Below are 23240 nucleotides of genomic sequence, written 5' to 3'. Positions count from 1 at the left end.
GTACTAGATCGTAACCATGCCATCCTATGGGCTGCTATGGCTGTCGCAGACGCCCTAGAAGATGTTTCAAATGCCTCATATATTGATCGTAGAAGGTGTCGAGAACACTCCTCCATATCATAAAGAGGTGGTACCTGATCAGCCGTCGAAGAAAGCATACCTTTTGTGGCTTGTATGCACTCATATAGGTATTGTACCATATAGAATTGATGGTGCATAATGCGGGCATTCAACATTGAGTAATGATACATCTTCCTGACAAAGTCATCTAAACACCGGTTGTCTTTACCCAGTGGATACGAGGCATGCGATTTTGCTTTTTTGAATCTTTGCATTGCCGACTCTATCACAATTGAAGCATGTGGTAATTGTGGTATAGAGTAAGGCGATGTTTTTCTCATACGAAATTTTATATCCATTTTCTTGGAAACCGCTCATAGAGAATAAGGCGTTTCCCACGACTTCTGCAAAACAGAATGTAATAATTCATGTGGTGGGAGAAATGTTGGTTCTCCCGGAGCATCGAAAATCTTTAGGAGACCAAAGGTTTCTGACCTAGGGTCTGTCTCCTTTTGAACCTCCAGATGTAATATCGTTTCCAATTTTTCTAAAACTTTTGGGTATGTCAGGTCCTCTGGAGGAGAATATGGGTCCTGTGGTTGTTCCTGTGGATCCGATGGGAATCCAGTAGATGACAATGGAGACATTTATGGAGATAGAGAATCTATAAGGGTATCTTGCTGTTGAATTGGTGAAATTGGTCGTTTTGTCATTGGGGATGCTGGAGGCTCCACTGACGGTTCTCTATAGGTATTTATATTGTGTTCCGGAGAATTCACAGATAGCTCGTTAGACATCTTAAAAGATGATTGAAGAGTTTCATAAAACCCTGCCAATGATTGGGGTAATTGAAGAAATGCCTCTTTTGTTTGAGGAGGCATTGCTGCAAGACCAGATTGTTTTGGTAGTTCACCTGTTTTAGGCGATACTGTAGTTATTTCAGCGGAAGTAGCTGGTACGTCATACTTGTTCCTCATCTTGCCCTCTGTGGTCTTAACAGAAATATCTGAGGACAAAGATGCATCAGAGGAAGTAATTTGTATTAATTGTCTACGAGATAGAGAATCTACACTTTGTGGTTGAGATTACCTAGAAGTGGAAGGGCTCATTGCCCATGTATCTCTAGTGTTCGCAGCTTTTTGATGTGAGTGATGTGATCGTCTATGGTGATGGTGTGACAATGATCCTGTATGGGTTCCATCTCCCAACAGTGATCGTCTGATTCGTTTTGACCTCACCTCTGTAGAATTAGAGTCTGAAGAGGTGGAATGAGGTACATGTGGAGACTGATGTCTTCATTTTACAGCATGTGGTATTGAATGATGTATTTGTTTGGACTTTTGTAGTCTACTGTGCGTTGATCTGTGTGTTGTCGAATGCGCTAATGCCTTCAGCGCCATGTGCGTCGATGTTTTCTGTAAGTTGTGTGCACCTACCGACTTGTGCACAGAAATTATCGACATCGTGCGCTCAGATGGTTTCGGTGCCGAGCTCGCTTCAGACAGCTCCGGCGCTGTACGCGCAGAAGTCTTCGGCACCATGCGAGCAGAGGTCTTCGGTGCCATGCGCGCATAACTCTTTGGTGCCGTGCGTGCAGACATCTTCGGCGCCATGCACGCAGACGACTTTGGCGCCATGTGTGCAAATGTCTTCAGCGCATTATGTGCATACGCTTCCTGCGTTGTGCACGCCAGTGTCTTGTGCGCCAATGATTATTCGGGCACAGAAGTATTATTCGCCAATGGTGATTTGGGCGCAGAAGGTACTTCAGGCGCATAAGTCATCGGCGCTGCAGATTTAGGCGCCGTTGTTTCCTGTGCTGATCGCCGAGGCTTTTTCGGTCCTCTCGGATCCGAAGGCCTATGTCGGCTCTGTAAGTCCTTACCTCCAAGCCTGGAGGGTTGAGGATCCCATGACGATGCTCTTTTCTGTGACGGAGCCGCCATCAACGAGAGACCCAGTGAAGAATGAGCCTCTGATGGCTCGGAAAATGTAAAAAGTTCAAAATTTTGTAGGCCCATTGTTTTTGGGCCCTTGGGGACATTCAAGCACAAAAATCACAATTTTATAAATTGTGCTCTGGTCCCAGGCATCGGTAACATCGGTCATGGCCATCCGTGACCGACATTACCTTGCCACAGGCACAGGGTTTAAACCCCGGCTTTTTTGACATTTCAATAAGATAATAAATGCTGAGGAGAAGTCAGCCCCGCGTGCGATCCTGCTCGTGGAAAAAACAGACTGAGGAGACTCTGTTACTTTCCTGCGCGGGAACACACGCGCAGCCACAGAGAGCTAAAATCTAAATCTCTGCTTTGTAAAGCTCCGCCTCCTGGACCTGATTGACAGATCCCATGACAGCAGGGCTAATTCAGCCCTGCTATCGACGGGAAAAAATCCCTAAGGAATGGACCTCCATATATTTTCCATGTTACTGTAGAAAAGGAACATAGCAAAATATGAAGAATTTACACAGCAATCCTAAGGGATTTTTCTATGTATGAACTGATACCTACTACAGATGAGTGGTAGTTTCCATCAGCTTTGGGAACAAACCAAAGGAATTTTACAAAAGGCAGGATAACGGGCCAAGAAATGTTTTGATGCTCATCACAGAGCAGCACCCTAATTCCAACCAGAAGACAAGGTATGGCTCAGTACCAAGTTCATCCATCTCAAGCTGCCAACTGTTCAATTCGCTCCACGCTACATTGGGCCTTTTCTCATTCTTCGCCACCTGGGAGCAGTAACTTACAGGTTGCAACTACCTACTTCCATGAAGATACACAATGCCTTCCACGTATCTTTCTTGAAGCCACTCATCCTCTCCGAGTTTTCAAATAAGACTCCTGACTCACTACCTCTTACTTCCGAAGAGGACATCACGTACCAAGTGGATGACATTCTTGACCTACGTATACGTGGAAAGCAATGGGAGTACCTCATATCCTGGGAAGGATATGGGCCGGAAGAAAATAGTTGGTAACCTGCTAATAACATAATTAACAAGGATTTAATTCTTCAATTTCATGTAACTCATCCAAGGAAGCCGAAACCCCCTGGGAGGGGCCCTAAGAAGAGGGGTACTGTTGCACCCGAAGGTTGCAGACGGCTGTGACCTCTGATGCTCACCTCCTTTTTCCCTGTACCAGTGATTCTTGGAAGAATGGCAGTCTCCGCCTGCAAATGCCACCTTCCCCAGCGCCCCCGGGATGGCTTGGGCAATCCTGTCCGCCATCTTGAATTGGGGATTACCTAGTGCGCGCGCCAGGCCCTCTCTTAAACACGTCATGGTGGGAACCTCGGGGGGCGTCCCATCTGCATGATGTCACCTGCCAGTGTATTTAAGCTATTTGGACTTTGCTTCCTACGAGTTAGCAAGAACTTCCTTCCTGTTGAATTCCACTCCACTTGGAGAGGCTTCACTTTTTGCTACTCTGAACTTGTTCCTGCACTCTGGGTCTTGAACGCTTTAGGTACTCGCACCTCGGGGGCCATGTCACATTCAGGCTATCTGCTTCTTGGAGGGCCTTCCTGCCTGGAGAATCCATCTACTCATATTGGGACCCAGCCTTGTTCAGCCTTGTGAGTACGCTACTCGTTTGCTACTATCTTGGCTGATGAACCTCTGGTGTATCCCGTGCCTCGGGCCACTACCGGGCTCGCCTCAGCATACCTGCTTCTACACTTCGGAGTGAGTACCCTCATCTATTCTGCTCTGCTGACCTCCTGCACCTCTCTTACCAACATCAGTGCTGATTCTCGGCATACCCCATGCTGCAGTTCCCTGGCATACCCCACTCCACAGGCCACTACCAGAGATATCATCACTGAGTCACCTTACTACTCTGGACTGTGTCTTTCTTCCCACTTGGTGGGTACTTCACCTACGTTCCAGTCTAATAAAGTCTCATTACTAACTGTGTCCGTCTCAGATGAGGCCACGCCTATCATGGTGAGTCCCCAAAGGGCTCCTCCTTGTGGGTGGAGTCAGCTCTTACTACAATCCAGAGTCCACAACCATACCAGAACAAACAATACCTTGTTCCCAGCAGAAGTAAAGTTACATGGCATTGGACCTAGGCGTGCACCCTGGCGCGTAAATACTTGCGTGCATATTTCTTGGCTCCACCACGGAATGCCTATGCCCCAGTCATACCATGCCCCTTTTTTTCAAAGTGAGATATTCGTGTATTTGGAAATGTGCATGCATATAGGCGCCTGTTAAAATCAACTAGACATGCTCATGTCCTACATGCGCACATATCTCCTGATTTTGGCAAGTGCATGATTCCCTTTTAAAATTCACCTTACAATATAGGGGAGTATAATATGTAGGAAAATGAAGAATTTGTGTAGAGTAATCTGAAAGAGACTATACTTGACAATGATTTTAGCTTCCAGTCTTTACAAAAATTGTGTATACCATATACATGCAGCACACAATACACACATTTTAATCTATAAAATGCCAGTAATGGCCAATTATAGTATTATCAGATATTTTCATAACATTCTCACTTTAAACAGTATATATAGTAGTTTTCTTATGTGAAACCTTTTATAAATCTGTGGAAGATATAACCTCTCATCTAACATGAGATAAGACACTAAACTTATATGCATATGTGGTTTCCCTCCCTTTCCCTTTCATTCAGATGTAATATTACTTAAAACTAACCTGGCTTCTGGTAATAAACCAGTAGTTTTCACTGGGATCCAACTAAAAGATACTGAAACAGAACACACACAAATCATCCCATGGAATCATATTAACATAATCAATAGATCAATTTCTGCTATACGCTTTTCATTGTACACTTGCTTTTGAGAAGAAACAAGAAAACAGAAAACTTAGTATTCAGATAAATGTTATTGTATTTACTCATTCTTAATCTGTTAGTATAAATGTGGGCAACAGAGAGACAAAAGAAAGTGTAAAGAAGAACAGATCTAAAACCGAATCTTATTATTCTGTTTTTTAGAACACCAATATTTTATATTTGTATGATATCTTACCAAAGGCATGCAGGCAGATAGACCAATGTTTTTATTAGTATACTGAATATACTACCGTAACTCTAACACAAATACCCTAACAAAGTAAAAAATAACCACAGAAGGTTTTACTCCTTACACCTCTGCAGGTTCTAAGGGGGAAAAGGGATGAGAAAAGTCAAGCATGGAAGACCCCAAGGAAGCAATTTTGAAGTTGCCCAGGAAACTTGCAGGTCCATGTAAATTTTGTACCTATGGAACTACAAGTTAATTTTCAAAGGGAAACTCCCCATGGAGTTTCTGTTGAACATTTGGGTTAGCCAATATGAGTGTGACTTTGTACCTGCTTTCCAGCATAAGTAAAGTACAGGTGGGGATTTCAAACTGATATCTTTGCACTCACTTTTCCTTCCCTGCCCCAGAGCTGCCTCTTTTTGAAGTAGCCAAAACTACACGATGTAAAACAATGCACAACTTTTTGCTAGTATTGAGGGGCACAATTTTCAATTGTAGCAATCTGGCCATGTTCATTATTACTGTGCCTAGATGCCTTTGAAAACCAGCACTCATGCTGACAACCAATATTCAATAGGGATGTGCATTCGCCCTGGTTCAGGGAGCACGAAACCCGAAGGAATTTTTCCTGAAATTTTGGGAAAATTTTGTTTTCGGGTTTAGTGCGCACTAACGGCAAAATGTTAGCGCACACTAACAGGAGTTAGTGCGCACTAAAACGAAATTCAGGTCTCCCCGAATTTGAAAGGCCCAAACAGTGGGAAATATGAAATTTCCTGTGGCGAGCTGAAAATGAAGTCCCTAAAATTCAATGGGAAGAAGAGAAAAGGTAGTGCTTGAGAGGTGTTTTCTGATCTCATTGGCCCTCTCGTGCTTTAGTGATAGAACCTTCACCTGTGTCACTTAACCAAACTTGAATCTATGGTTGCCAGGCTGACATTCTTAACAAAAAAATTAATTATAGAGTGATCATTCTTTAAGCCAGTAGTTCTCAACCCAGTCCTTGGAACATACCCACAGCCAGTCTGATTTTCACAATATCCACAATGAATATGCATGACATAGATTTGCATACAATGGAGGCAGTACATATGCAAATCTATGTCATGCTTATTCATCGTGGATATCCTGAAAACCAGATTGGCTAGGTGTGTCCTGAGGACTGAGTGGAGAACCACTGTTAAGCAATGACCTACTGTCATTGCATAAAACAGCAGTTCCAACCAGATTATTAAATGTGGGGGCAAAAATGGCAATAGAGCTCAAAAAAGTATGAGATGTGCATAGACGCCAGAGATCAACTGAGGTATGTAGTATTGGAGCAGGTAAGGAAAACAGTTAGACTAGACAGGCTTTGCAATATTCAACTGTAGTCATATTCTCTTAAGGATATGCATTCACTGAATTCAGCTTTGGAGATTTGTGCATGTAACATTTTCTGTACGTAAAATTTGATTCTATGCACATAAATACAACTCATGCATTCAAAATAAATTGTATGCATGTAATACAACATTTATTTGCATAAATGTGGAAAATAAATTGAAATAAATGGGACTTCCAGAACAAAAGACCCCAAAATACCCAAGACAAATATGAACCGAACTGAATTAGGTTTGGCTGCACACCCCTATATTCTGTGGGGGTAATTTTCAAAAAGCATTTACACATGCAAAATGTGTGCTATTAGAAAATTATCCCAGGGGCAGTATGTATGCATAAAAGTAGACATAGAAGCAATTTTGTGTGCATTTTTATATGTACTGCAAAGAAGTATTCTCAGGAGTAGCGTTGGAGGTGGGGAAATAATTTATGTGCAAAAGTATGCACATAAATGCACATAAATGTTCACATGGACATTTGCACCTGCTCTTTAACAGGTGTGTGTGGTCCCATGTATACGTGCTTGAAAATTAGGACTGAAGTCCAGGCGGACTTCAGCCTTACATGGGCTGTTATAAAATTACCCTCTATGTTTGTGTAATGCCTCAGCAAAAGCATACTAGCAGAGAAACCAATGTTTTTATAACTATGCTGAATATAGTAACAGTTTTACTGAGACTAATAACAATACATACAGTGAAAGGTAAACAGATTTTTTTTAATCTCAAAATTCTAACCAACCCCTAGATGCATCAAAATGCTACGTATGAACAGCACAGTACACCTCAGTGAAGATTTGATGTCATTTGGAGTGAGGGAAGTCTCACAAAGATGAGATTTCTACAATGTTCTCTGGTCCTGGCATGACAGTACTCTGGCATAGAGTCCATCAAGCTAGGGTGAGAGAACACTGTAGAAATCTCATGTTTGTGAGACTTTCCTCACTCCAAATGACATCAAATCTTCACTGAGGTCTACTGTGCTGTTCATTTGTCTCATTCTGCATGTAAAACTGGCCCCAAAACCCTAAACCACCACCAAAACCTCGAGTTATTAGCTGGCCCTCCTATAGTGAAATAAATAGTTGAATACTGTGAAGGCCTCCCCAAAGGCTCTCTCTCTCTTTTTCTTTACCTCTACCTCTACTCCACTCCACTCCTCTTCCCTTTCCCACTCTCTCTCCCCAAGCCCAAAAATGCCTGAAATGCAATTTGCAATCTTTATCACAAATTGCGATACAGCCATTTCGCACAGCTTAACACCAGGAAAAAAGGTGTAGTTATTTCCAGCATTAAAAGCATGCGATAACATGCATTATGCTGTCTCATAGTGTGATAATGCCCCTCATTTTCATTAATCCCGCCCAAACCCCTCCCCAATCCCAACCCTCTGAAAAATTTGCATTTGCGTTACCTTAACTATTTCATGCGTTATGGCATTTTCGCGGGCATTAATGCCATAACACGTTTTGATGAATGACCCTGCAAGATTAGAATTTTCCTTAAGAGGAACATGCTTGTTTTACCAACCTGGATTGAACATGTACAAATCCTCAACAACTGTTCCACATTGCCTTCCACCAAAGAAAAATATGTTTTCGCCCACAACTGTTGAACTGTGTCTCAGAGTGCGGGGAGCTATGCCATTTGTTTTTAACTTGTGCCATGTTAAACTACCTATAAGGAAATAAAATGAAAAATAATTTAACTTTAGAAGAAATTCTTCTCAAATTGTTTTTATCCTAAGAATAAAAGTTACATTGACAGTTTACATCATATGTGCACATTTAAGGACAATTTTTAAATCTGTATAGGCAGGTACATGCATTTTCCCTTTAAAAAATGCCCAAAAAAATACATCCTTAGAGTTTGCACTTGCTTTTTCTGTGAATACTTTTTTCAGTACAAACAACGAGGTTGATTTTAAAATGAGCACATGCGCCCATACATGCACATATTGGTGCACGAGAGAGGATATGATAGAATTTTTAATCGTGTGCGCACTTAGGGATAGATTTTCAAAGGCCCATGCAGGCGACCATGTGCGTGCAGTTCCCGATGCGCGCACATGGACGCACAGATTTTATAACGCACGCATGTTATAAAATACGATACCCGCACGCATATGCGTACGCGATTTTGTATTGGCATGCGCATGTGCGCGCGGGTCACGACTCGCAGGGAGGGGAGAATTTTTAAAGTACAAGCTGCGATGCGATTGGGCCTTTGTCCAGTTCCCGCCCAGTCGCTCCAGTTAAGGAGCGGTCTGGGAGGGAACTTCCCTATCCCCCACCTACCCTTCCACCCTTTTCCCCTGTCCACTCCAATCCCTAAACCCTATCTGTTAAGCTCGGGTTTGTGGACCCTTGGGCCGACGGGAGGATGGAATACCTTGGGGAAGACCCGAAGGTTCTCCCGTTGGGTGGCGAGGCAGGAACCGAAGACGTGACTGGTGGACCCTTGGCACTGGAGACTGCGGTGTCTTCACCCCTGGAAGTCTGCGGTTCCCCCAGGAGGAGCCCGTAGGAACCCAGACCGCTGGGACTTAGGTGGACCTTTGAGAGGTCAGATGACAGTGCAAGGGCTGACTGGAGCTTCACCCTTGAAGCCCATGGTCCCCCTGGGAGGAGCCCGTAGGGACCCGGGCCGCTGTGACTTAGGCAGACTTTTGAGAGGTCAGGTGATGGTGCAAGGGCCGACTGGAGCTTCACCCTGAAAGCCCGTGGTCCCCCCGGGAGGAGCCCGTAGGGACCGGGCCGCTGGGACTTAGGCAGGCCCTTGGAGACGGTAGTCTTGAAGAAGTCCTAGGTCGAGTGCCAGAGGGTCGTCGCTCACCAGTCCGAAGTCATACGCCGGAGAATCACCACTTGCCAATCCGAAGTCAGGAACCAGAGAATCACCGTAAGCCAATCTGAAGTCAGAAACCAGGAACACGAAGACGAAGCAGGAACCAGAAGCCAAGCTCGAGGAACTCACCGAAGCAAGCAGACTAGACAAAGCTCACAGGAGACGTTGCCAAGTCAAGGAATGGTTAGAGGAAGTCTCCCTTTATACTTCCTCTGACTCTGGAGATAGGAATCAGCTGAATCCACTTAAAGGGGCGAAGTCCCTTTAAATAAAATGAAGAGGCTTGGCCTCGCGCCTAAGGATGGTGGCGGCCATCTTGGATCCGGGCCGCGGAGGAGAACAGTGGCGGCTGCGAGGGAGGAGCAGGAGCGGCTCCGATCCCGGCGGTCAGCCCGGGGACTCGCGATGCCACACGGAGGTGCCGGGCCCGGCGCGGGGCAGTCGGTCCCGCCATGGTTGGAGGACAAGGTAGGGGACCGTGCCCGTGGCCGGCCACGGGCATGGAATACAACACTATCAACCTTTTTTGTTTTTGGTTTAACCACTTATGTGCTCTAAGGAGCAGAAGTAAGTTGTGCACGCCGGCCAGCTGCTGGCACATGCTTCCCCGGGACAGCCAAAATGGCGCTGTCCCAGCTAGCTCCCCCCTGACCCCCCCCCCCCGCCTATAACCCCTCCCCAGCTCACCCCTTATTTAAACTTCAGTTCTTCCGCACATATCGGCAGATACATGAGTATCTGCCGGGACTTGCGCGTGCGGGTTTTTTTTAAATTACCCGTTAGCACATATATTTTAAAATGCATCAACTGCATGTAAGTATGCTCCTAATTTTAAGAAGTTACTCGAGCACAGCTAGCACACATATGTCTAAAATAGGACCATGTCGGCTTTTACGTGCATATGTCAATGAATTTTAAAACATGCTTGTGCAAGGCACATTCCCAGTTTTCCAATTAGTCCACCAGTTTGTCCAGTTAATAGCGAGGAAGACCTCTCTGGTTCTTCTTCCTGCATGCTGCCCAGTTGACTCGGACCCCTCTTTCTGTCCTATAAGCCCTAAAACTTGAGATGTACAGACTTGTTCCTCATCAGAAGCAGCAATAAAATTATGCAGATATCTAGCATACGCATGCTGCGGGTTTCTTTTTTAAAATTCAGATTTACATGTGTAAGTCTTGACCCCACCCTGGTTACACCCATGCTCCACCCATTGCCCTCCCTCTTATTTCTCACAAGCGCACAGAAACATACCTGCGTATTTTGTGACTTTTTAAAATCCTTGTTACTCATGCATGATTTGAATGTGCATAGTTTTGAAAATGCATTTTCTCCCCCAGCCTAATCCTGCCCAGGAATACTCCCACTAAGTTGTGGGTAATAGTAAGCATGTGCTTGCACATAAAATTTAAAGTGCTTGAATGGTTTAAAAACACAGAGTTCGGTGTATATGAACAGCCACTCACTTATGAGGGTAAACCTGTCCGATTATACCTCACATTTTTGTGTGTGATTTTTCTTGATATAGTGTTCACTCTATCACATACTTTACCAGTTTTTTTGATTTTTGAGATCTTGAGTCAAAGCATGAGGTCACATATTACTCTTGTTCTTAAAGACTTACATTGGTTGCTTTTTGTGTGGTGAGTTAAGTATAAGACTGCCACACTGATTCATAAGATGCTTAGTGACCATTCTTTGCCTTGGATGATCTCGATATTACATGTTTATAACCTCATGTGTATGTTAAGATCCTCACAGAAGATGCTGCTGGGTGTTCCCTCATTCTACCATTCGCATTTGGCTGAGATTCGAGAGCGAGCTTTTCAGTGGCTTCTCCCATACTGTGAAACTCTTTGCTAGAGATATCGTGCCTGGTTATATGTACAAAGTCCATCAGGAAGATGCTAAAAATATTCTTGTTCCAGCTGGCATTTGAATGACATGTGGTGGCAATTTGTTTCTGACTTCATGGAGAGCCTTTGATTGTATTTTATAAGTTCTGGTTTTGTTTGTGCTTGTTGTTATTTTATTAGCCACATTGTTATGAACTGCTGCTCGCGGGTCCCCCTGTGAGCAGACTCACTCACCATGCCGCCTTGTTCTACCCAACGCGGCCGGACACCACTGTCGGGCCTGCCCTAGAGGCTGGAGCCACGGACTTCCTGCCTCTCTCCTTAGGGCCAGGACCACCCCCGACGCTACTGCCATCTTTGCGGCGCTAGGCCTCAAGCCCCGGTTCCATCCGGCGGCTGGAGCCGCCCCCGGGACTCCCCGCAGCGGCTGGAGCCGCTGCCAAAGTCAGGGTCTGCTCCTCAGGCCCAGCCTGCATCTGTACGCACAGACGCTGTGCAGGCCGCTGTCCACGGTCCTGCACAGCCCTGCTTCCTGCCCCTTAGGCACCGGCGCACGCCTCTCTGCCAGATTTAAAGGGCCAGATACAGGAATTGTGCTGGCCCCACCTAGGGAGTGGACTTCCTGCTTGAGCCCTATAAAGGGCTGTCTTCTCAGTCTGTGGTTGCCTTGCATCTGAGCAACATCCTTCTGGAGGCTCCTGCCTGCCAGAGTATTGTAAGGTCTTCTGTTCTTCGTGGAGCTCCTTGTCTCCTCTGCCTTCTACCACGTCTTCGTGTCTTGCCTGAGGTCCTGGTCCATGTTCTGATGTCTCGTCATGATCTTCCACATCCTGATGTGCCTGCCTTTCCAGATGTTCTTCCCTGCATCTTAGTCTGGTGCTCCTGAGACTTCTGTTCCGGTAGAGCTGTGGTTCTCGGATGGTGTGTGCCTGAGAATGGAGCGGTCTGCAGGTGGGATTGGTCCCTGTGCTCCAGAGCCTCTGTTCCCGCCAGCCATAGATGGAGCTTCGGGTGACATCGATTCCGTCATTGGAGTTCCTCCTTGCCTGGGTCTTCCCTTCGCTTGTCCCGCTCTCCTCGTGGTCCGTGACCAGCCTCCAAGGGCTGTGTAGGGCGCGCAGTGGGACAGGGTGGTCCGCGACTCAGTCCCGCGGGTGGCCCGAGTAGGGCGCCCTGAGAGACAGTGCAAATGTCCTTCCTCCCAGCTGTTGTCAAGTTCCAAGTGTCTTTGTCCGTGATGCCGTTGCATCAACCTGTGTCTTCATCCGTGATGCCGTCGCATCAACCAAGTGTCTTCGTCTGTGATGCCGTCACTGTTACGAGCGCGCGTGGGCGCGGTCGTCTCGGGCGGGTGGTGAGCCCTTGGGCCACGGCAGGACCCCAGGAGGAGCCCAAGGCCACACCGTGGGAGGTGAGCTGAGCAGGCATGGTGAGCCAGGCAGGCAGGAACAGAAGCAGGAAGTCCGGCCCTCAGCCGGACCTGCATGCCCATGGTGGCCAACACGGGGAAGTTGACTAATGAACGGTCCTCCGACTGTTCCTGGCCCTTTCGGACCCGCCGCAGGGAACGGCAATGGGCAGCAGGCCGGACAGAGGCGAGGGCAGACAGAGTCCTTAAACAGAAGACATCAAACGGGGCAGAAGCAGGCTGAAGCAAGACGGAGACATCAGGACAAGGGCTGAAGCGAGACACAGGAAAGGTCCAGGCGAGCAGGAACTCCGATGCTGGGATACTCACATCCGAAGCCCCCTCGGCTGGCAGAAGCTCAAGAGCCCGTGGGACGAATCCCTCCTGTTGGCCACTCCAGGGCCCAACAGGACAGAAGGCTCAGGAACCAGGTCAAGGCAGAGACAGGAAGACATCCGGGCAAGGGCTGAAGCAGACACTGGAGACAAGGCTGGACGGGAACATTGCACTGTCCATCAGGGCGCCCTACTCAGCCCACCCGTGGGACTGAGTCGCGGACCACCCTGTCCCAGACGCGCCCTACACAGCCCAGGAAGGCTGGTCGCGGACCACGCTGAGAAGGAGGGTGCGGGGAAGACCCAGGCGCACAGGAACTCCGATGCTGGGATACTCACATCCGAAGTCCATACGGCTGGCAGAAACAGGAGCGGACATCAGGCAAAGACACTGGACAAGGAACCAAGGAAGACCTGGATCAGCACGGTTACAGCCAACTGTAAGGCCTGATCGAAGGACGAAGACAAGCAGGAGTCGGAGTCACGGACCGGAGTCAAGGCAGGCTGAAGACAAGCAGGAGTCGGAGTCACGGACCGGAGTCAAGGCAGGCTGAAGACAAGCAGGAGTCGGAGTCACGGACCGGAGTCAAGGCAGGCTGAAGACAAGCAGGAGTCGGAGTCACGGACCGGAGTCAAGGCAGGCTGACGACAAGCAGGAGTCGGAGTCACGGACCGGAGTCAAGGCAGGCTGACGACAAGCAGGAGTCGTAGTCACGGAGGACCTGGATCGGGAGAGGCCACAGGCAACTGTGTAACCCAATCCGAAGGCAAAGACACAGTGAACAGAAAGTCCTTAAATACTGGAGGTAGAGGGCAACTCCCTGGGAGGAGCTTGCCAGGACCGCCCACCGCTGGTCCTATAACTAGGGTAGAGAGCTGCGGGCCAGCCCCTAGGGAAGGGCGTCGCCCAACAGGAAGTCCAAACACTGAGGCTGCAAGCCACCGGCACAGCTAGGCCTCTCAGGCCCTGGAGCAAGTCCTGGATGATGCGCAGGCGAGGCCCTGGCTTCAGAGCGGCCTCTGGAGGAAGGTAAGAGACCTCCTGCAGCGCAGCAGCAGGGGGGATCGCAACAGTCACATCAACCCAAGTGTCTTCGTCTGCGATGCTGTCACATTGACCATAGTCCTGTCTACGTGTCAAGGCCCGTCTGCCCTCAACCTCAGGCCAGGCCTGCTGCTCCATGCTGTTCCATGCTGTTCCATGCAGCAGGTCCGAAAGGGCTCAGAATGGTTGGAGGACCATTCAATTTCCAACATCATCCTGTGTTGGCCTTGGGAGCTTGCAGACCTGGCAGAGGGTCAGACAGTCAGCCACGCTGGGACACGCCGTCAACCCTCGGCCCGGCCCTGAAGGTCTGGGCTCGGGCAGGGGCCCTAGGGCACACTAAATCACCCGCTGCTAACACACATAGAGTTGTGGTTTAGGTGAAATATAAATCTTTGAGATAAATGAATAAATACTTTTACCCACAAACAGGGTGGGCAATTTTCAAAAAGTTTTTTTTTACATGTGTAAATAGCCATTTACATGGATAAATGGCTTTTGAAAATTGCTCCCTTATTAAACCAATATCCTATCCCTTGCAGAAGTGCAAGCATAGATTTTTTTAAATGAAGAAACTCACCACTAAAGTGCATTGAGATATATAAATCTTAAATCATTATCAATGCCATGTGCATCCATAGCCTCTCATGGCTTGCTGATCAAAGAAACTCAGTTTAACATGATGGGAGAAAGTGGTTTAGTAGAACACAGTACTGAATATGACTTCAATATAAAATCTATGGATCTGATGGACCAAATTTCTATACTTTTAATAATTGCCCACACAAAAAGTGAAAGGTACTCTCTGTTGCGCTTGGAGGTGGACCCTTGACCTGGAGTAGTGGAAAACGGCTCCCTGGTAGGGACCAGGAAGCACCTGCTCCCAGGGGGCGGAGCATAGGAGGAGACAGAGGCTAGGATGAGCTTCACCACTGGAAGCCCGAGGTCCCCCCAGGTGGAACCCATAGGGACCCGGGCCACTTGGACTTAGGTGGGCCTCACAGGGTCTTCCGGAGAGGTAGTAGAGGGGCGTGCCCACGATCAGCAAGGGAGCGCAGTTGGACTTCACGCTGTTGGCCTGGAGAGGCAAGGAAGGCTCAAACAGCGTAGGCGATGACAAGGCAAAGGTCAGAGCCAGAATCAGGAGACGTGGTCAATGGCAGCCGAGGTCAGAATCTGAGGATCAGTCCGAGGAGTAGTCAACAAAGCAGAGGTCAGGTTCCGGAGGTCAGACAGGTCACAAGGCAGGTAGAGGTCAGGATGCAGGCAGCGGACAGGATGGTCGAGGAACAGGCTGAGATCAGTACCAGAGAGCAGTTCGAGGTTACTACCTGGGAGGATGGACAGACAGACGCAGGAACAGAAGGACGCTGGAATAAGGCTGGAACAATAGGATACTGGAACAAGGCTGGAACAAGACTGTGAACATGGAGACAAACTAGAACACAATACAATGCCGACCTGATTGCCAAGGCAAGGAAGTGCAGGCAGGGACTTCCTTATATTGTTCCATCAATCAGGGTGCGCCGTGGAGCTAGGACCTGCCCCTGGCACTACAAGAGGCTGGGCGGTCCGCGTGCACATAGGGGCATGGCCAACGCCACTGGAGATGCCGAACTCCGGCGTGAGGCCTGGTGCGCAGTGGAAGGCCCGGCGACCTCCACCACAGGACGCCGAGGCCTCGAGGAGCTCGCGGCTGCCGCTGGGGAGGCCAACCCGTGACCTGCAGAGGAGCTAACGAGGTAAGCAGGCCTGTGCATGGGCAGGGCGCGCAACACTCTCCAGTACATTTGAGCGATGTTACAGCATGAGACATTTTAGACCAAGAGAGAACATGGCAATGAACAAATAAGTAAATCTTAAATCATTATCAATGCCATCTGCATCCATAGCCTCTCATGGCTTGCTGATCAAAGAAACTCAGTTTAACACGATGTGAGAAAGTGGTTTAGTAGAACACAGGACTGAATATGACTTCAATATAAAATCTATGGATCTGATGGACCAAATTTCTATACTTTTAATAATTGCACACACAAAAAGTGAAAGGTACTCTCTGTTGCGCTTGGAGGTGGACCCTTGTCCTGGAGCAGTGTACCTTATCTCGTGTACTATATTAACTCCCTTTACTCCATCTAGTATCCCCCATTACCTTTTATAATGTATAATTTCCTCGTATCTTGTATCCCCTGTTACCTTGTATAATGTATAATAATCCTTGTATTTTACGGGTTTTTTTCATGCTATTCTGTACTCTTCCTGTGTATATTAGTTACTCTCCCATTTACTATAATTTACTTACTGTTACCTTATTTAAGATTCCCTTGTACACCTCCCCCTTTTTTTGTTCCTCTGGTTGCTCCCATTTCGCCCTGTTCCATGTATCTCTTTGAGTTCTCTGTAAACAGATATGACGTACCCACGAATACTGGTATAGAAAAGTTTATAAATAAATAAATTCCCCCTGATGCAGCAGCCATACAAAACACGGGCTGGTGTCAAGGTTCTTTGTACTCTCTTTTGGAAAATGAAAAATAGGCTCATTATAGATATGTAATGTTTTGGGTTTTTTTGATTCACTGGGAACGCAATTTTCGTTGAGTTAGATCTGACACTTGTTTTTGACTAACTTTTGACATCTGAATCCAAAAATGACCCCAGTTTTTCTCTATCACGTCAACTTTTTAAGGTACAGGATACCCTCCCTTTGTCCCAAAAATCATACAAAATGTACATACAAAGGAAATAAAAGAAAACAATTACCTGAATATACTGTTATTTAGAGTTATTTATTCATACAAAGGCTATATATTGTTACTGTAAATCAAACTGTGTACAAGTAGTAAAGTTCTGCTACCAGGCATACATATTAAGGTAAAAATTTACGCTTATAGCTTTTCCGGCAGTGGACAATCTCTCCTGTTGCTCCAATAGTCAGCCATCATATATACATCCCATCTACCCTGATACTGTGCCTCCATGACCTTCCAATCTTGGTGGAATCGTTCACCTTGCTCATCACTGACTGCACCAAGGTTTTCGGCAAGTCGGCAAGATAGCTATGCAGAAAATGCACCTTGATGCTCATGTTGCAACGAAGCATTTTGAAGCTCTCCAAGAGTTTCTGGACAATTTCGGTATAATTCTGTGCTCGTGTATTTCCAAGAAAGTCCTTGACAAGGTTTTTGAATGACAACCAAGCATTCGTTTGGAATTCTGACATTGTCCCGATGAAATGTTCATCTTTAATGAGCTGCGAAAAAATTATCGCAGTTTGCGGTAATATCTATGCGAAGCACTAAGATAGCGCACTTTGCGATAAACAGCCTATTACCATAAAACACGCCCCTTTTCCTATCACATGCGATATTTAGTTCATTTTGATAAATCCAGGCCTAAGATAGGCTGTAGAGAAAAAACTTGACATGATAGAAGAAAACTAACTGCAGGTTTGAAATCAGCATGCCTATTTAAGTCTAAACAGCTGAAAAATCAAACTCAACAGGAATTATGTTAAAAGTTGTTCCCCAGTGGTAAAGTTTTTCACTTTTTTTTTGGGGGGGACGGGACACACATGAATACATGAACATCTTTTTTTGGGATTGTTACACTTATTTTGAGCTGAATGACTGAGTAGACTGGGTGACTTTTAAGTTTTCTGAGTCACCTCCATGCTTGCTGACACATCTTATTTAGACTTGTGTGCTACATTTAGGACTGATTTTATTGTCTCTGTTCTATGATTTACACTTTTACAAAGCTATTAATGCTAAATGGAAATGGGTTATGCAATACATCAATAACACTAAATTTAGTGCCACCTTTTGGATATTATTTTCTGCTGGTGTCAAATAGAATTGATTTTTCATAGCTTTGCACTGTGCCTCATTACAAAAGGCTTGATCTACTCAATTTCATCTTGGCTGAGAAGTGGCAAATATCTAGGAATCTTTGTTTTCTGTTTTTATTTTATTTTGCCTGGAAATTCCAATGTTAAAACAAAAAAGAAATCAGTGGAAAAATGACTTTTCCCATAAGAACATAAGAACTTGCCATGCTGGGTCAGACCAAGGGTCCATCAAGCCCAGCATCCTGTTTCCAACAGAGGCCAAACCAGGACACAAGAACCTGACAATTACCCAAACACTAAGAAGATCCCATCCTACTGTTATTATTTGTGATAATTGTGGGTGGATCCTTGGGCCGGTGGCAGATGACCACGCCCACGGGGGAAGATCCCAAGAGGGACCATCGGTCAGGCTCAGAGTTGGAAGACAGACACACACTAGTTCTTTTATTAAACAGTTTTAAAGAACCACCAGAGGTGGCAGTAGTGAGCTGGAAGAGCTTGGCTGGGCTGTAGTCCCTCAGGCACTGGATAAGCGATCCCAAGATGGCTGAGCTTTAGAGAAACTGAGATAGTGAGTAAGCAGAGTATGCAGAGTTCAGGAACAGAACCTTGATGGTAACACTCACACAATAGTCCCTTGGAACAGCCCAGGAGCTGGAATGAAGTAGGCCCTCGAGGAGCGAGTACCTGGTTCCAGGGAAAGCTCTGAAAGAGAGATGGTAACTCACTGGTGTTGTAGGCAGCGGTGACTTCCTGGCAGAAGTTATATTCAGTAGCAGGTTCGGGAACTTGGGCCCTTGAGGAGCAAGTACCAGTTCCACACTGCGACCTGAAAAGCAAGAGAGAGAGCGAGGCCCCCGAGGAGCGGATACCCCTGGTAAAGTCCGAGGAGGCAGAGTAGCAAGGTAAGCGGAGAGTGAATTCCATCCGCAGCGATACCTGGAGGCAGCTAGGTAGGAAACCCTTTGCTAACTCGATTAGCTAGCAAAACAAGAGACCTTAAATATCTGGCGACATCTCTCAGGGGGATGCCCCTGAGGTTCGCACCACAGCTGGTACTGGAGTTGGGGCCGCGCCGCACATGCGCCCTTAGGCCTCAGGAGAACATGGCGGAAGGTAGCATCTAGCCGGTCCAGGGACGCCGGAGGCGGTCGGCAAAATGACGCCGCGGCAGCCAAACTTCCATCAACCAAAGAGGGAGTCGCCAAAGAGGTAAGGTGGGCAGAGTGGAGACGTCGTGCAGCGACGGTCGCAACACCTACTGATGCAATTAATAGCAGTAGCTATTCTCTAAGTAAACTTGATTAATAGCAGTTAATGGACTTCTCCTCCAAGAACTTATCCAAACCTTTTTTGAACGCAGCTATACTAATTGCACTAACCACATCCTCTGGCAACAAATTCCAGAGCTTTATTGTGCGTTGAGTGAAAAAGAATTTTCTCAGATTAGTCTTAAATGTGCTATTTGCTAACTTCATGGAATGCCCCCTAGTCCTTCTATTATTCGAAATTGTAAATAACCGAATCACATCTACTCATTCAAGACCTCTCATGATCTTAAAGACCTCTATCATATCCCCCCTCAGCCGTCTCTTTTCCAAGCTGAACAGCCCTAACCTCTTCAGCCTTTCTTCATAGGGGAGCTGTTCCATCCCCTTTATCATTTTGGTTGCCCTTCTCTGTACCTTCTCCATTGCAACTATATCTTTTTTGAGATGCGGCGACCAGAATTGTACACAGAATTCAAGGTGCGGTCTCACCATGCAGCCTTATAGAGGCATTATGACATTTTCCGTTTTATTAACCATTCCCTTCCTAATAATTCCTAACATTCTGTTTGCTTTTTTGACCTATGCAGCACACTGAGCTGACAATTTTAAAGTATTATCCACTATGATGCCTAGATCTTTTTCCTGGGTGGTAGCTTCTAATATGGATCTTAACATTGTGTAACTACACAAGGGTTTTTCCCTCTATGCAACACCTTGCACTTGTCCACATTAAATTTCATCTGCCATTTGGATGCCCAATCTTCCAGTCTTACAAGGTCCTACTGTACTGTATCACAATCTGCTTGTGATTTAAGTACTCTGAATAATTTTGTATCATCTGCAAATTTGATAACCTCACTCGTCGTATTCCTTTCCACTAATTTTTCTCCTGTGTATTATATCAAAATCATTTTTCCACTGACTTTTTTTGTTAAAACATTGAAATTCCCAAGTAAAGTAAAATACAAACTGAAAACAAAGGTCCCTAGAAATATCAGAAGTTATTTGGAGCTCCTGTTTTTATAGATTTCAACTGTCATTTAAAAGATATTTGGATAAAATATTTCTCCTGGCCTCACTAAAAGTAGACATGTTACATAGGACAACTAGTTTCTTTTTAGGGTAGTAGCAGCTGCCGCTCTATGTAGGCTATTCCCAAATGTTCTGTTAAGGGTAGTAGCAGCTGCTGCTCTGTGCAGGCTACCCCAAGCAGCAATGTAAACTTTAGGTGTAATAGAAATGTTACCCCATTTCTTCATTTTCATTCTCTAGCCAGCAGGGATCCTCTGTTTGTCCCATGCCCTTTTGAGCTCCATTCCCATTCTAGTCTTTCTTCATCACCTTTTCCAGGAGGGCATTATGGGGCGGATTTTAAAACGAGCGCGAATAGCCTACTTTTGTTTGCGCTCCAGGCGCAAACAAAAGTACGCTGGATTTTAGTAGATACGCGCGGAGCCGCGCGTATCCGCTAAAATCCTGGATCGGCGCGCGCAAAGCTATCGATTTCGTATAGCCGGCGCGCGCCGAGCCGCGCAGCCTACCCCCGTTCCCTCCAAGGCCGCTCCGAAATCGGAGCGGCCTCGGAGGGAACTTTCCTTTGCCCTCCCCTCACCTTCCCCTCCCTTCCCCTACCTAACCCACCCGCCCGGCCCTGTCTAAACCCCCCCCCTTACCTTTGTCGGGGGATTTACGCCTCCCAGAGGGAGGCGTAAATCCCCGCGCGTCAGCGGGCCTCCTGCGCGCTGGGACGTGACCTGGGGGCGGGTCCGGAGGGCGCAGCCACGCCCCCGGGCCGCCCCGGGCCGTAGCCACGCCCCTGGAACGCTCCCGACACGCCCCGAAAATGCCGCACGGTTCGGGCCCGCCCCCCGACACGCCCCCTCCGAAAACCCCGGGACTTACGCGAGTCCCGGGGCTCTGCGCGCGCCGGTAGGCCTATGTAAAATAGGCTTCCCGGCGCGCAGGGCCCTGCTCGCGTAAATCCGCCCGGTTTTGGGCGGATTTACGCGAGCAGGGCTCTGAAAATCCGCCCCTATATGTATCCATCATGCTTTCTGTGATGAAATTTTCCTGACATTGCTCCTGAGTCTTCTCCCTTGGAGTTTCATATTTTAACTCCTGGTTTTACAGCTTACTTTCCCATCAGCAAAGATTTGATTTTTGTGCATCATTAATTCTTTTCAAATATTTGAAGTCTGCATCATATCTCCCCTCTCTCTTACAGGGTATATATATTAAGAGGTTGATTTTAAAAGCATTGCTCACACAAGAATGCCCATATATGAGCTTATGTGGGCCACATGCGAGCAATGTGGATCCTAAAAAGCTGCGAAGTACACGTTTATATGCCCATGCGCACATCAAAAATAAGAGAAAGGGGAAAGTGAGGGTTTATCCTGCTAAACCTGTTCACTTACCATGACAGAAAATGATCAATTCTTTCATGTGTATGACTGTTGTGAACTCTGGTGGAGTAATCCTTGTTGCAGGATCTGATGAGGGAGTGTCAGCCCAGCTTATGAGTCAATTTTAAAAGCGTTGCTCACGCAAAAACGGCCACATACATTTTAAGAAATCACGAAGTACACATGTACATACCGGTGTGTGTGTCATGAAGAAGGGAGCCGAAAAGGGGCGGGAATGGGCAGGGCATGGGTATTTACTGGTGTGGCCAAGACTTACGTGTGCAAGTCCGCATTTTAAAAAGGCTGACCGTGGCACACTTCGGCTTGTTATCCGCTTAACTATCCTTCTGGTTCTAATAAGGAGCAAGTCTAGAGATCTTGAGTTATAGGGCATTTAGCACAGTGTGAAGGTTCGGGGTCAAGTGGGGGGCTTGCGGAAAGGAGACCCAGAGAGGTCTTGAAGACCTCGATATGAACTGGGCAAACTGGTGGATGACGTTGAAAAACTGTTTTTTTGTGAGTACCTCCAGTACCTTAGCCACATCTTGTTTCAATGTGGCAAGCTGATACTCATGGTCATGTAATAGTAAACTTAATCTAGAAACCTGAGCATCCAACCTGTAGACATCAGTATGCATTGTAGTAACAGAAGTAGACAAAATGTAACCGAATCGCTCCATAAGTCCCCAAATAGTGTGTATCTAGATGACATTTTCATCTATTCCAACTCTCTGGCTCAACACAGGCAGCATCTCAAACAGATACACCAGATACTCCACGAGAATTACCTCTATTCCAAGCTTGAAAAATGCACATTTCAGCATCGGGAGTTGAGTCGCAAGGGCAGGGAACTGAAGGAGAAAAGTTAAGTTCCCTACCGGACTCTGAAACAACTCTGTCCCCGATGCAAAGGCAAGCGCCAAGGAATCCTGCGACGCTGAGAGACCCGGATGGGAACCCGGAAGCGCTGCAAGCCGAAAGCGCTAGCGGCGAGTACCGGTCAGGGAGTTCACCAACAGGAGAAAATAGCGGGAAGAACAGCCTGGAGAGCTAGAACAGCCCGGAGGGCTTGAAGCTGACCTTGGCAGCCCAGACAGAGGCGGATTAGAGCTCAATCAACCTGGGAGCACATCTACGCCGCAGCAGTTAAGTTTAAAAATGTTTCCTTACAATCCACAAAAACCGGGACAGATAACGTTAGAATCTTTGTGGGGAAACTATGGTCGAGTTTGGGAATCTGATGATAAAACAGACTGAGCCATTTAGAATTAAGATTGAAGATCATGAAAATCGAATAAAATCTTTAGAAAATACGATAAAAGCTATTAATAGTTCCAAAACTGAGAAGAAAGTGTTATTGGACTCTGTGAAAACCAAACAAGAATATATAATTAAAGATAATTTGGTCTTGTTAGATAAAATTGAAAATATGGAAAACCTGTTAAAAAATAAAAATCTGTGTATAATTAATTTCCCGAAAATGTCTCATATAACACCAAGAGATATGTTCAAGAAATATATACAAGAAATTTTAAAAGTTTCTTCAGACCAAACTCCACCAATTACATGAGCTTTTTATGTACCTGTGAGAGGGGCTATAAAAAAGGTTTCCAGCGAGACTTTTGACCCTGTGAAGGGATCAGTAAGAAAAGAAAATGGAGCTGCAAATTTAAATTTAACGGCCTGTTTGGAAACATCAGACCAGACCCTAGCTGAGCCAGCCACATTGATAGTAAATTTCGCAATGGAAATGGATAAAGAATGGATTTT

At 46.4% G+C, this 23240-nt stretch overlaps 1 protein-coding gene across 4 annotated transcripts in view; it reads right to left on the bottom strand.

The window, feature by feature from the left end:
- LOC115100073 (acyl-CoA-binding domain-containing protein 6-like) overlaps positions 1-23240 on the bottom strand; it is a 304213-nt gene that overhangs the window by 161547 nt on the left and 119426 nt on the right. For all 4 annotated transcript variants that reach the window (XM_029618279.1, XM_029618270.1, XM_029618251.1 and 1 more), the window contains 2 exons: positions 7986-8132; positions 4742-4793 (listed from right to left, as the gene is read on the bottom strand). In XM_029618279.1, coding sequence (XP_029474139.1) covers positions 4742-4793; positions 7986-8132 — 199 coding nt within the window. The remainder of the gene's footprint in view (positions 1-4741; positions 4794-7985; positions 8133-23240) is intronic.

The sequence above is a fragment of the Rhinatrema bivittatum genome, chromosome 1, assembly GCF_901001135.1.
Source record: "Rhinatrema bivittatum chromosome 1, aRhiBiv1.1, whole genome shotgun sequence".
Classification (NCBI taxonomy): domain Eukaryota; kingdom Metazoa; phylum Chordata; class Amphibia; order Gymnophiona; family Rhinatrematidae; genus Rhinatrema; species Rhinatrema bivittatum.
This window is presented reverse-complemented; position numbering and strand designations above follow the sequence as displayed.